At 35.2% G+C, this 11,764-nt stretch overlaps 2 protein-coding genes across 4 annotated transcripts; one reads left to right on the forward strand and one right to left on the reverse strand.

The window, feature by feature from the left end:
• Positions 1-604: 604 nt before the first annotated feature.
• On the forward strand, positions 605-8,198 carry LOC121235009 (microtubule-associated protein RP/EB family member 1B). Of its 3 annotated transcripts, none has more exons than XM_041131194.1 (9): positions 605-1,016; positions 3,658-3,726; positions 3,848-3,934; positions 4,848-4,954; positions 5,082-5,224; positions 5,344-5,420; positions 5,970-6,083; positions 6,651-6,712; positions 6,792-7,078. In XM_041131194.1, coding segments are annotated over exons 1-9 (768 nt in total). In that variant the 5' UTR covers positions 605-908; the 3' UTR covers positions 6,793-7,078. The 3 variants fall into 3 exon arrangements, with proteins under 3 accessions (XP_040987128.1, XP_040987127.1, XP_040987126.1); XM_041131193.1 differs by lacking the exon at positions 6,651-6,712 and adding an exon at positions 8,071-8,198 and having other exon boundaries at positions 607-1,016; positions 6,792-6,953; XM_041131192.1 differs by lacking the exon at positions 6,651-6,712 and adding an exon at positions 7,729-8,005 and having other exon boundaries at positions 608-1,016; positions 6,792-6,952.
• Positions 8,199-9,146: 948 nt separating this feature from the next.
• On the reverse strand, positions 9,147-11,510 carry LOC121235012 (HVA22-like protein a). Its single transcript, XM_041131196.1, has 5 exons — positions 11,192-11,510; positions 11,016-11,042; positions 10,698-10,820; positions 9,610-9,856; positions 9,147-9,402 (listed from the first exon to the last, which is right to left on the reverse strand). The coding sequence occupies exons 1-5, from the start codon at positions 11,251-11,253 to the stop codon at positions 9,358-9,360; spliced, it is 504 nt and encodes a 167-aa protein (XP_040987130.1). The 5' UTR covers positions 11,254-11,510; the 3' UTR covers positions 9,147-9,357.
• Positions 11,511-11,764: the final 254 nt, after the last annotated feature.

The raw sequence follows: 11,764 nt of genomic DNA on the forward strand, positions 1-11,764 counted from the left end.
TATAAAAATTGATCTAGGAAACCAAGACAATACAAAATATAACTCTAATGAGTTTAAATTTTGTTTGTATTTGTAAATTTAAATTATATTATAATTTGGATTCAAAAATGTTTGAAGAGAGCAGAGGGCGGTGTTGAAAATCCTTACCTCGCATGGTGCGGGTATCACTCCTAGATTGCGAGGTTACACTAATCATGACAATAGCCCCAATTAAACAAACAATTATTTATTTATTTATTCCCAATCCCTTTTGAGGCTTGAGGAGGTGGGACAAGCCCTAATCCAATCTAACTAATAAATCCAAAATATTGATATATATTATTTAATTAATTTTATATGGAAAGTCATTGTCAAAACTGAAAAAAGTCAAAGCTAATGAGATTGAACGTCATCAACATGTCATATAATTGGTAGGAACCAAACAAAAGTGGTGATCCACACAAAGAAAGGACACACTACCCACTCCCAAGTTGCATGATGTCCCACTGCTTATTACATCGCTTTGCATTTTGGATGGAAGATCGAAAGAAAGGTATCTATCTATCTGATGTTACAGAGATGAATAATAAATAAATAAAACACACAAACCAAAATTAACAAACGAACAATTCCTCGCACCATAATTTGTTTCTTGATCAACAGTAAAGAACGAGAGGAAGAAAACTACTGGTTAGTGCCGGCAAGCCAGGCAGTCCTTTTATATATATATATATGCCCTTTCGGTTTCTTTCTCTTCAATCCCTCACCAATCAATTCCTCCTCCAAAGATTACGCTTTTATTGCTCCCTTTGTCCTCCCTCCTTCATAACATACACTCCATTTATCATTTTCCCATCTCCATCTCCATCTTCCTGTCTCTGTCTCCGCCTCCATTATTGTGTGTATAAATTTTGTCGTGAGCATTTTCAATGGCCACGAATATTGGAATGATGGACAGCGGGTACTTTGTTGGGAGGAATGAGATACTGAATTGGATTAATAACAGGCTTCAGCTCGATCTCTCTCGCATTGAAGAGGTACACTATTCCCATTTGTTCGTTCGTTATTCCCATTTCTTGGGCACTGAGTGGGAATTTTGACATATATTTCTTTGAATAAGCAATTTTCAGGATATTACCATTCTTGAATTTGGGTTTCTTTGAATGATGAAATGCAAGAGAACAGAAAAAAAAAAAATCTTTTGACGTTAGAACTCGTGGAAGTTGTACGTATTGAATTTGGTGCAATCTTTGTTGTTGTTTGGATGCATTTTGATAACCCAGCTCGAGTTCTGGAAATATATATGTGGTTCAATTATGAGTTCCTTGTTGTCTACATACATAATATTGCCTTGAATTTCGTTTTTCTAATGTGGTTTTTTCTTTATTTATTTTTCGTTTTTTGCCCCAAATGACGTAGAAAATGTGTTTAGCAAATAGTTGGTATACTTCTATACCTATGTTAAGTAATGATTAAGATGCCATACTCTGTACCTTTGAATTGTGTGCATACAACAACCTGCCTATTTGTTTTTTTTTTTTTCATATATCGTTAAATGGATTATAAGTTGCCCATTGCGTAATTAGGTTTTGTTAATTCTACAGTGAGAGCAACATTGGGGTGTGCATGTGTTAAAACAGGGGAAAAGTGATTCTTTGGAAAAAGTTTTGGTATGCAATGAGTGATAATTTACATTAAAATTCAATTTACGTTCCCTAGATGTGTTGTTCCCCTTTCATTGAGCTGCCTATGGTATAGATGAGTCTGATCTGAAAGGGCCATATAATTCATAAAAAAGTCTATAAATTCAAAAAATACCGAATTCGAGATCAAGTTGCTAGGCTTGTTGATAGTTCTGAGCATTGCATAAAGAATCACTACTATTAAATTTTGCATGTACTACCATCATAACTTTGTAAAGCAATGCATATTACCAATCTTTTGTTATTATAAATATCGGATTGAAAAATGTTGGTTTTCTATGACATGCATTTTTGCATAATTCAACTGTTTAGATTTTTTCTTAATGCATTTCTCCTTTTTATGCTTAGTCTTCATGAAATGTGCACTAGGGGCCATTGAAAGGATACAAAAATGCTTTAATTGTAGATGAAAAGCTATCTATGGCACCCCTAAACATGTTGCACTGTTTTATCTTCTTAACGAGTTTCAAAGATGAATTTCATTATTTTCTTGCTAATCAGCTGTCATGGTTTCTTTTTATTGTGTGACAAGCTGGATTGACTCGGTATAAAAATTAGTGCTTATGCTTATTGACTGACTGTACATATGTATGTACATATATATACAATCAATGGTTAAACCTCCGCATTAGTCCTTAAATAACTTAAGGCGACAAGGTAATCGTATATAGAAAAATGAAGGAAACTTTTCTACCAACAATAGGATTCTTAGTTATTGAGGAAAAATGAGGAGACTTTATTGCAAACCATAGCGGAAAAGAGGAATAGAGTAATAGATAAAGTCATAGAGGCAAAGAAGGCTAAGCTTTTAATCAAACCATAGACTAAGAAAAGCATGGTTGCCTACTTGCTAGTTTCTTCATAGGGTTCATACTACTTGGCTACAATCCTGCAACCTTGACCCAAAAGTTAATCTGCATGTTATTGTCATGCCAAATGCGTAGTTGGAACATTTGTGACCCAGATTTAGAAAGGTAGACTGCCATTTCTAAATGGAGTTAGGAAACCAAATGGCACTTCATAAGAGATTGATTATAATATCGGCAAATTACACCATATAAGCCTCGTTGATATGCTAAAACATATTTTTTAGGAAGGCCTGTAAGGTGTTGACATAAAGTTTTACTGGCCAGGTGATGCAGCGTACAGACTAAATCTTATGCTACAAACACACTGAAATGAGTAAACACATAATATACTTCACAAAGATGAATCAACTCTTCTGTAATTTTAAAGCAATCACTCTAAAATCACAGAAAAGAATGAAAACACTCTAAAAAAGAGGTCTGAAATTGAATAAGCCCAGGAAAACAATGAATATTTCATTCAAAGCAAAACCCAAGTCATTAATTGAAGTCAAAATCTACTAAAATTCGTAAATCTAGAAAAATATAAATGGAGAGTAGGGCATTTGACTCTGTCTAATTCTCCCTTGATTGAATTTTGAGTGAGTGTCAAGTGAACTCTTGGTTCTGTGTTTCACTCAAGCCTTTGTGCTGCTCCTCACTCGGCCAAATATCAAGCGAAGGTTGAGCTAACTCTCTTCTGGGGCCCTTTTTACTTCTGCGCTTTTCTTCCTCAAATTCTTCTTGCCACTTTCTAGCTTCTCCATGCACTGGCTACTTAATCCACATCACTGGGTCTTGCTAAATACATTAGAGTTATAATGGCTGATAGCCATGCTGATTGAGTATGATGATGTTTTATAGGAACCACATCCATAGCTATTGACTGAGTTAGGATTGGACATGAGCCTTTTCATGGCACATGTTATGTGCTAGTGTTTAAGCTACCAATCTCATTTTAGCTTTTATGCTTCTGTTTGAATAAAAAAGGCTAGTTTGGTAGCTCTGTTGGCAGTTTTCGTTCGATGTGTGCTGTACTATTGCAAGTTACATCATGCTCTTTCATCTTAAACTTCTCTGATGAAATAGTTAACGAATTTTCTTTTCAACTGTGAAATCCTTGTGGCTAGGCCGCATCTGGTGCTGTGCAATGTCAGATGCTTGATGCAACCTATCCTGGAGTTGTTCCAATGCACAAGGTGACAAACTGCCTCTCCTATTTTTTATTTTTTTTAAAAATATTTTTCTCTGCAAATCATCTTTGAGTTAGTAATTTTACTTTTTGATTAGGCTTAACTGGATGACATTTGCTATTTCTAGGTGAATTTTGACGCGAAGACAGAATATGATATGATCCAAAATTATAAGGTTCTGCAGGAAGTATTCAACAAGTTGAAAATTGATAAGGTGATTTCATCCGACTGGTATAACTATGTCGCAATGTTTTTCATGCATGCATTTTGCCGGTTCTTTTGTTTTACCCCATTATCTTAAGGTGTTATGCTTTTATTACTACATTCCTTTGAGTTGTTTATCCTAAGGTTGGATCAACCATTAGGATAAACTACATTTCTAGGTGAATTTAGAATGTCCCCATTTCTACCCGACCTTTTTATTTGGATAAAGTTGGAATGCAATTCCTGTCTGAAGTTCAGGATCAGGTTGGTTTGGGCTTAATAGAAGCCTAGTTCTACTGGATAAATGAGAAAGGAACTTGATAAGTATTCTGGAATTAAGGGTCATAGAATAACCAATATCAATGGTAATCCACAAGACAATCTTTCACATTGGTGGTAGCCTCTTGGCCTGAATGTTGGGCTTATTGTTCCTTCAATTTTAGAATTTCCTTCCACAACCATATGAGTTTGTTTCTAGGATTTTCCTTTCTTGAAGTTGACACAAAATGACAAATAAATATGTACTTTTAGAGTAAATTCTCATTATCAACTGGTCTACAACCACGGTACAATCGAATCGTTTTTAAGTTCCAATTTCTAGAAATGTAAAGAAGTAGGATTTCTAAGATGAAACCTTCTATGTTTATATGAATGAGATTGTACGGATGTAGGGACTTGTGCGTATATTCAAGCTAATGAAGAGAAGGCAGAAAGAAATCTTCTTGAGTATTGTTCAAAAAATAAAATAGATTACTCCACTAATCATTAGTTGTATAAGATAACCACAAAAAAAGGTGGAGTGCAAGGCTCAATTATGTTCTCACTAATAACTTATAACTAGGTGGGAAGTAGGATTAGCAAATGTTGTTGCTCAAGCCGGGAAGTTCTATTTTCTTTGAATGCTAGTTTTTTCTGTATGACAGCATATTGAAGTCAACAGGCTAGTTAAAGGAAGACCTTTGGACAACTTGGAGTTCTTACAATGGCTGAAACGATATTGTGATTCTGTAAATGGTGGCATTATGAACGAGTATGCTACTTTCTTTTCAGTGTCATAATCCCTTCTCTGTTTCTAACAACTTTAAATGTTGCATCAATGTTATCATAATTCCTATTTTATTTTTCCGTGAACTTCGACACACATTGTGTTCTTGTAGGAATTATAACCCTGTTGAGCGAAGGGGTAAGGGTGTGAAGGAGAGGAATCCTAAGGGTTCTCAGAAGCATCCAAAATCACTGCAAACAAGCAATATGGACAATCCTGGTTCTGATGACACAATTGATCTCGATAAGGCCTTGGGTGAGATTAAGTTTTTCATCCTCTCTGCAAACAAACAATATGCACTCTGTGCTTGTGCCTGATATTTGACATTTTAAGCTTTTCATCCTTCCCTTTGTTGTTTTTGCTTGTTGGTGTAGGCTTCAGGCAAGGAAAGAAACATGCAGCAGCAGGTCGAGCAAATTCTTCCAGGGAGGTTCAGGCTTTGTCTGAGGAGGTAATGAATGCCATTATGTTCACATTACAACTTTTTTCGGTTTAAACTCAAAATACTGGCAGTCCATGACTTTAGATAGCACAAAGATACACTAGTTTTTTTGTTTTGACTCTTTGAAATTTCTCTGGACCGAGCACCCCGTTTGTTTTAGCCATGGTTCTATCCGTGATGCATGATCTCTCTCTCTCTCTTCCTCCAGTTTATTGTTTTGACTTCAAAATTTCTCTGGACCCGTTGCTACGTTTGCTCTAGGCATGGTTCTATCTCTGTGATGCATGCTCTCTCTCTCTCACACACATACGCGCGCGCGCGCACACACACATGCACGCATGCACACACAGGATTTATGATTGATATAATGAAACAGTTTGCCTTCTGCAGTTGGATGGAGTTGGATACTATCAACTGCTTACCATTTCTCTTATTGCTTTTTTTTTTTTTACCACTACCCAGAAATTGGAAAAAAAAATATATATTGTGGTCTGGCTGGCAGAGCTTCTAAAAGTTGATTTCTTACGTGGTTTGTTGTTATATGCTTTTGTCATACAGATTGCTGGTCTTAAGCTCTCAGTTGATCTTTTGGAAAAAGAAAGAGACTTTTACTTTGCAAAATTAAGGGATATAGAGGTTCTCTGTCAGAGTCCTGAACTAGAGAATCTCCCAGTAAGTTTTTTTAGATTATTGTACTCATGGATTCAATACTTGTTGGAAGTTTTCCATTTAGAATATTTCTTTTGCTAGCGCTAGGTACATCTTGTTCTATTTATATGATTTACCTACAATGCCTTCTTCCTCATTTGACTCCCAGCACATCTAAGGATTATGAAGGAATCTAGGTCCACCATGAAAATGTTCCAAAGAGAGATTATCCTAATGTAGGTTTGTTTTTGGCCTGGAGATTTGAATCCTTTGCTAGGAGTTTCTTTTGTAACCAACTATAGATTTGAGCTAATTGTGATGATGCTTTCATGGGCTTGAGATGGAGCTACAGGATTGGTTTATTTTTTGCATGACCTAGGGGGACGATAAAAAAACTGTCGAGCTTGGGGGCATAATAACTATGGCAGGAGTTTACCCTTCTCTGTCAATAATCCCTGAGTTTCTCTCATTTTCTTGGCAGTACCTTCTTGTATCAACAAGAATTAAAAAGGTCTCCGCCATGTGAATGTCTATGTGAGTATTTGTGTATGAGTGCATTTAAACTGCCCTCATTCTTCCTTTACCTCTTAGGTTTTATCCAAAAAGATGAAGATCAGTCACATAATATACTTACAGGTTTATGTGTTTTATTGGTATGACCTGGATCAAATATAATTAGACGTGATTACATGGTTTAGTGGATAATTAATGCATTTACTTCAATTTTGGCAGATGTCTGTCGCAATTAAAATGATATTGTATGCTGCTGATGCAAAGGAATCTGCACTTGCCCAAGCTGAGGATTACCTCACACAGTTTACAAATGCTGAAACTAAAGCAGAAAATGATGCCTAAGTTTGTCGACTGACAAAGGAGGCCCTTGCTTGTAAAAAGTAAGACTCTTTTCTGGGTCTTCTGGCAAGACAAGCCCATTGCTTCACTTTATCATGAGATGCTAGTGATCTTTAACTTTGCGTCATCTACTAAGTAATAATACCATTCATGAAAAACATTGATTATTCTTTATGTCTACTTTTCTCAGCTAGAAAGATGGCAGAAATTGGGAAAATGACTAATCTAGAATCATCAGCCAAAATACCTAAAATTTACCAATAGCTACATAAAATTTGGATATAAAATCTTGGATTTGGATTTCAAGTCAACCATAATTTCAAATCCAAGATTTTATAAAGCTTAAAAGGTGGTTTGATTTTTGTGCAAATCCAAATCCAAATTTAGTATATAATCCAAAGCTATTATTTGGATTTCAAAAGACCCAAATCTTTATCTTCTCAAATCCATCTATCCAAACACACTATACTGGTATTCTAGACAGTTCATAAGAATTGCCAGTACTATGTTCATGCCCTTTGACTTCTCATTGTATTGCATAATGTTTTTCTTTTTCTGTTTTTTTTTTTCTGTTTTTTTTTTCCCCTTTTTTTGGAGTTTTTATCTATGGCGAAGATTTCATATCCAGTATTGTTGAGACTTGTTTTGCCACAAGCAGCATTTTACTACCTTTGCACTGACTATACTTGTGATTGTCCACAGTAAATTCCTTTAAATTCTGATTTAGTTACCTATTGTAAAGTCTATCCATTTGATGAATGATATAGATAATGGCTACCATATAGTAACAGTACAGAAGTATTTTCTTGTTTTCTAGATTGTGCGACATAATCAACGACATCTCTCCGTGCTTATCATTTTGGTACTTCTTAAGAAGATATAAATGGAGATTACATCGTCTTGCGTTGACTGGAATTCTAGAGGTTTTGGTCTTGGTTTTCCACAGTTGTTTTTGGGTTTTCTTTTGAGACACTGGTTTTGTCTAGTTCTATATTTATGCTTTTCTTTTATTATGCAAAGTTGTCAAATTTATGTTCTTATAAATTTGCCTGTAACTCATGTTGGAAATGAATGTGACCTCTCTGCAAGAATCATTGACATTGTGCCATCCAGGATTCAACCCATATTTGAGACCATTAACCACTTATGTCTTAATTGTTGCAAGCCTTGCATAATTTCCTGAAAGCAAGGGATGCTTTTATGCCAGATGAAAAATAACTTCTACATATCATTACCCTTACATCATATGTATTGTGTATTGTGGTATAAGACCATGGCATCGCCATATAAATATCTCAAATATATACATACCATGAACTTATCTATTACAATTTTTTCATAGGATCAAATGGTTATTGAGCTGAAAAGGCCGAAACACCTAGAAAAACATCCTGAAATTTTGAGTTAAATGAACAAGAGTGATTGACCAAAGTCACTAGTTTTATGCCGATTGATATGGCATGCTTCCATATCTATTTTGTCTTTGGTGTGTTTTTTTTTCATGATTAATATGGAAGGTACGAAAAGTACTAATAATTCCAGCCAAGTTAGCTGTCTCCTTCCAAACTTTTTTGTGCATGCCAGTGTTTGTATTTACTAAAGTGAGGAATCCCACCTTATCATCATCTATGTGAGTATATGCATTATTGAAGGCAATAATCCACTTTATCATCATAAAAAAAAAAAAAAAATTAAAAAAAAAAAAAAGGCAATCTCCAACAACAAAATTACAACTGAGAATAAGCACTCAATAAAAGAAAGTTGGAATTTGACAACTAACATAAAGAAATGAGAATCATTATGCTGGGCAAAAAGCTAAAGCAATCCTAATCGATTGAAAGATTTTAGAGAGAGAACAGGGAAAAGTGTAACCTAGACGATTATATGAAGAAATTATGATCCTTTGTCTTCCTCGACTGATCCTTTATGTATATCAAGACAAAGTTCATTTGACAGCTCATCATGAACAAAATATGATGGTTCTGTAAGGGAAACAGAGGCTCATTTAACAAAGATGTAAGATTTAGTATCTAAATGAGTGAGTTAGGATGGTATTGCAGGCAGGTTTACTGCTGTCAACCAAATGTAATTGTAATCGAACTCAGCCTATTATAAGCTGGAAAACATCTCTCAAAAGACTGAAATGGTGCATCAAATTCATACTCTGCTAAAAAACCTAGAACAACGGATTCGACATGGAAGCCATAGATTTTGATGCATGTGAAGGAAGAAAAGTGATGCATACTTTTGCTAATTACATATAGTAACGTAGAAGCATTCGCCATTTTTTACAAATACTACAGATCGTTTCAAATAAGAAATTCAAAAACCGAATGCTAACCACAAAAAGAAAAACTCTAGTAACAGTGCATCCTTTTCTTCATAAGGAACTAGATTGTGGAAAACATGCTGAGAGCTACAAGGCTCAATATCTATAGTCCTCTTTCTAGGTTGAGTAGACTTCACTCCTCCTGGCCCTGGACTTGTCAGCCTGCAGAACAAGATAAAAGATGAAATAAGGCAGCTCCAGAAAAACATTAGTTATTACTTGCTGATAATGTAATGTTAGTAAACTATCCAATCAGTGGGCAGTTCCCATGCTCTTTCTATATCGCCCAGAGGGGGGGGCTTAATTTACAAATAAACTCTCAAAAGCATAAGTAAACACAACATTCTCCTAATATAATACACTAAATACCTTGTTAATCATATTCTGAAATGCTTCTGTCCCATTATCAGCAATATACTGCTCTGCAGCAGTTAGAATGTCATCTGGCTTACTGAAGATATCCTTCTTCCTAGGGACATACCATATGTTTATAGAATGCTGCGGATTGACAAAGAGAGGTCTCACATAATGCTCGTAAACATATGCAGCACCACTGAAGTAAGGGATGACCAACCAGCAGGTCAAGATTAGCTTTCCATATGGCCAGATGGGAATCCTGCCACAGAAATATAGAAAATTCCAGCACAAGCTAAGTAATCCCTAACAGAGCTCTATGCACAAAAATCACACAGCAGCACTGTTTTTCTTTTTTTGTCCTCGTTGGTATGACTTGAAGCTAGGACATACACACAGCAGCCTTGACCCATTCTTTAGCCCCTAAGCCAAGGCCCAAAAGTTACAAAGACAATATTTTGCAAGTCAGTAGCAACGTTCACCCTAGGTTTTAAATTTAAGCCCTAAGCTATGAGCTTTAATTGCAACGTCGTCTATCATTAAAGTTTTCCAATTTTTGTTGTATTTAACCTTAAATCATATGCTTATCACATTATCACATCATCAAATACTTAATTTGTGATCATATGATAAGCAGTTGAACATAAGGTCAAATATGACAGGGTTTGGGAACATCTTTCCAGTAATTAATCAGACAGCTTAAAGGGTTGAGCTCAAATTACAACTGAGATACCAAAAGGGCCAGATGCTCCAAGTTCAACACCCATATTTTATTTTTTCTTTTTTATCACAAGTAATGAAAATATGGTGCATAGATTTTCTAAGTTTCAATTTCTTTACAAAATAACAAAACAGCAGAGGGGCAATTGCGAGTATTTCACCGGGTTGAATGGCAATTCAAGCATAACGTAAACTCATTGTAATTGAAAGACAGAAGACATTCCAAGCAAAGTCCAAGCATATAGAGTGATACGACAAACTAACCATTCTAGCACTTGAATCTCAAATTAAACATAAGCCATACTCGATGAAATTCCCACCTCTCAACCAATAAAGGACAAGGCAAAAGGAAAACAAGCAAGCTAATTATATTGCTGTCTCACCATTCAAGGACTTTGGCAAAGGTGAGTTCGAATAGGGTGATCAGGGAGTAGAGAACCCAATAAGTAAGCCATTGCTGATCATCAACAGGAGATTTAGTCTCAATTGCCCTAATTGAGGCATATCTGTCGAATAACCCGAACAACACAGATTTATTATAATATTTAACGCTACTCATCACAGAAAATCTAAGCTAACCAAAAAAAGGTGCAAAAAAACAAAACAAAAAGAAAAAGGGGAGAGAAAGAGAGAGAGAGAGAGAGAACAAACGAAAAGAAAAGAAAAGAAGAGAAAAGAAAAAGAGCTAGAATCCCACTTACAGAGGATAAACAAGGCTAACCACAGGCCTGCGAATGAAACCAATGAATAAATTAGGGAAGAAAAAAAGAATCAACAGCTACCACATTATCCTAATAATTTATTTCCCCCTCTTTCTATTTTGAGTTAACAAAGTAAATTGGTAAAGTAGGTAAAATAGCGAAGAAGGAAGACATACCAAGCAAGAATATCAAAATTCGTGAGAAGAACCTTGAAGAAACCAGCAGTCCTAGATCCCATTTCGCTCTCAGATTCCTCAACGCGTTATCTTTGTCTTCTTCCTTACTTCTGGTCTCAAATCACTCTCAACAGCAGCCTAATGAGGGATTGCTTCAGTCTACTTTAAGGTTCTGGAGAGAGAGAGAGTGGAGAGAGAGAGAGAGAGAGTGTGTCTGAGGTGTCGGAAATAAGAGGAGACAAATGCATGAAAAGTATAAGTAAGAAGGAATCCTCCGACTGTTGCAACAAAGTCTGGGGTTGATAATTTCATGATGAGCTGTCTGTCTGAAATTACTCTGAATGGGTAACTACAAGAGAATTCACACAGCTTTTCTATAAATTTTTTTATAATTTAATTAAAAAACATATTTCGAATAAAATTACTTTAGCTCTCTATTTTGACTGCTTTATTTGACAGTTGGTTAATAATTTTTTTTATTTAATAATTAAAAAAATAATTTTAAGTACATTAATATATATTTTTTATTTTTTAAAAATATTTAAATATATTAAAAAAATATAAAAAAACTAT

The sequence above is a fragment of the Juglans microcarpa x Juglans regia genome, chromosome 6D (assembly GCF_004785595.1).
Source record: "Juglans microcarpa x Juglans regia isolate MS1-56 chromosome 6D, Jm3101_v1.0, whole genome shotgun sequence".
Classification (NCBI taxonomy): domain Eukaryota; kingdom Viridiplantae; phylum Streptophyta; class Magnoliopsida; order Fagales; family Juglandaceae; genus Juglans; species Juglans microcarpa x Juglans regia.

Excerpts from the sequence above, each read along its gene's own strand:
- LOC121235009 (XM_041131193.1), top strand. The coding sequence starts at position 909 with ATGGCCACGAATATTGGAATGATGGACAGCGGGTACTTTGTTGGGAGG. Across the intron at positions 1,017-3,657 it reads ATCTCTCTCGCATTGAAGAG|GCCGCATCTGGTGCTGTGCA; the intron begins GTACACTATTCC and ends CCTTGTGGCTAG. Across the intron at positions 3,727-3,847 it reads GAGTTGTTCCAATGCACAAG|GTGAATTTTGACGCGAAGAC; the intron begins GTGACAAACTGC and ends TGCTATTTCTAG.
- LOC121235012 (XM_041131196.1), bottom strand. The coding sequence starts at position 11,253 with ATGGGATCTAGGACTGCTGGTTTCTTCAAGGTTCTTCTCACGAATTTT. Across the intron at positions 9,857-10,697 it reads TTTGCCAAAGTCCTTGAATG|GATTCCCATCTGGCCATATG; the intron begins GTGAGACAGCAA and ends TTTCTGTGGCAG. Across the intron at positions 9,403-9,609 it reads TTCAGAATATGATTAACAAG|GCTGACAAGTCCAGGGCCAG; the intron begins GTATTTAGTGTA and ends CTTGTTCTGCAG.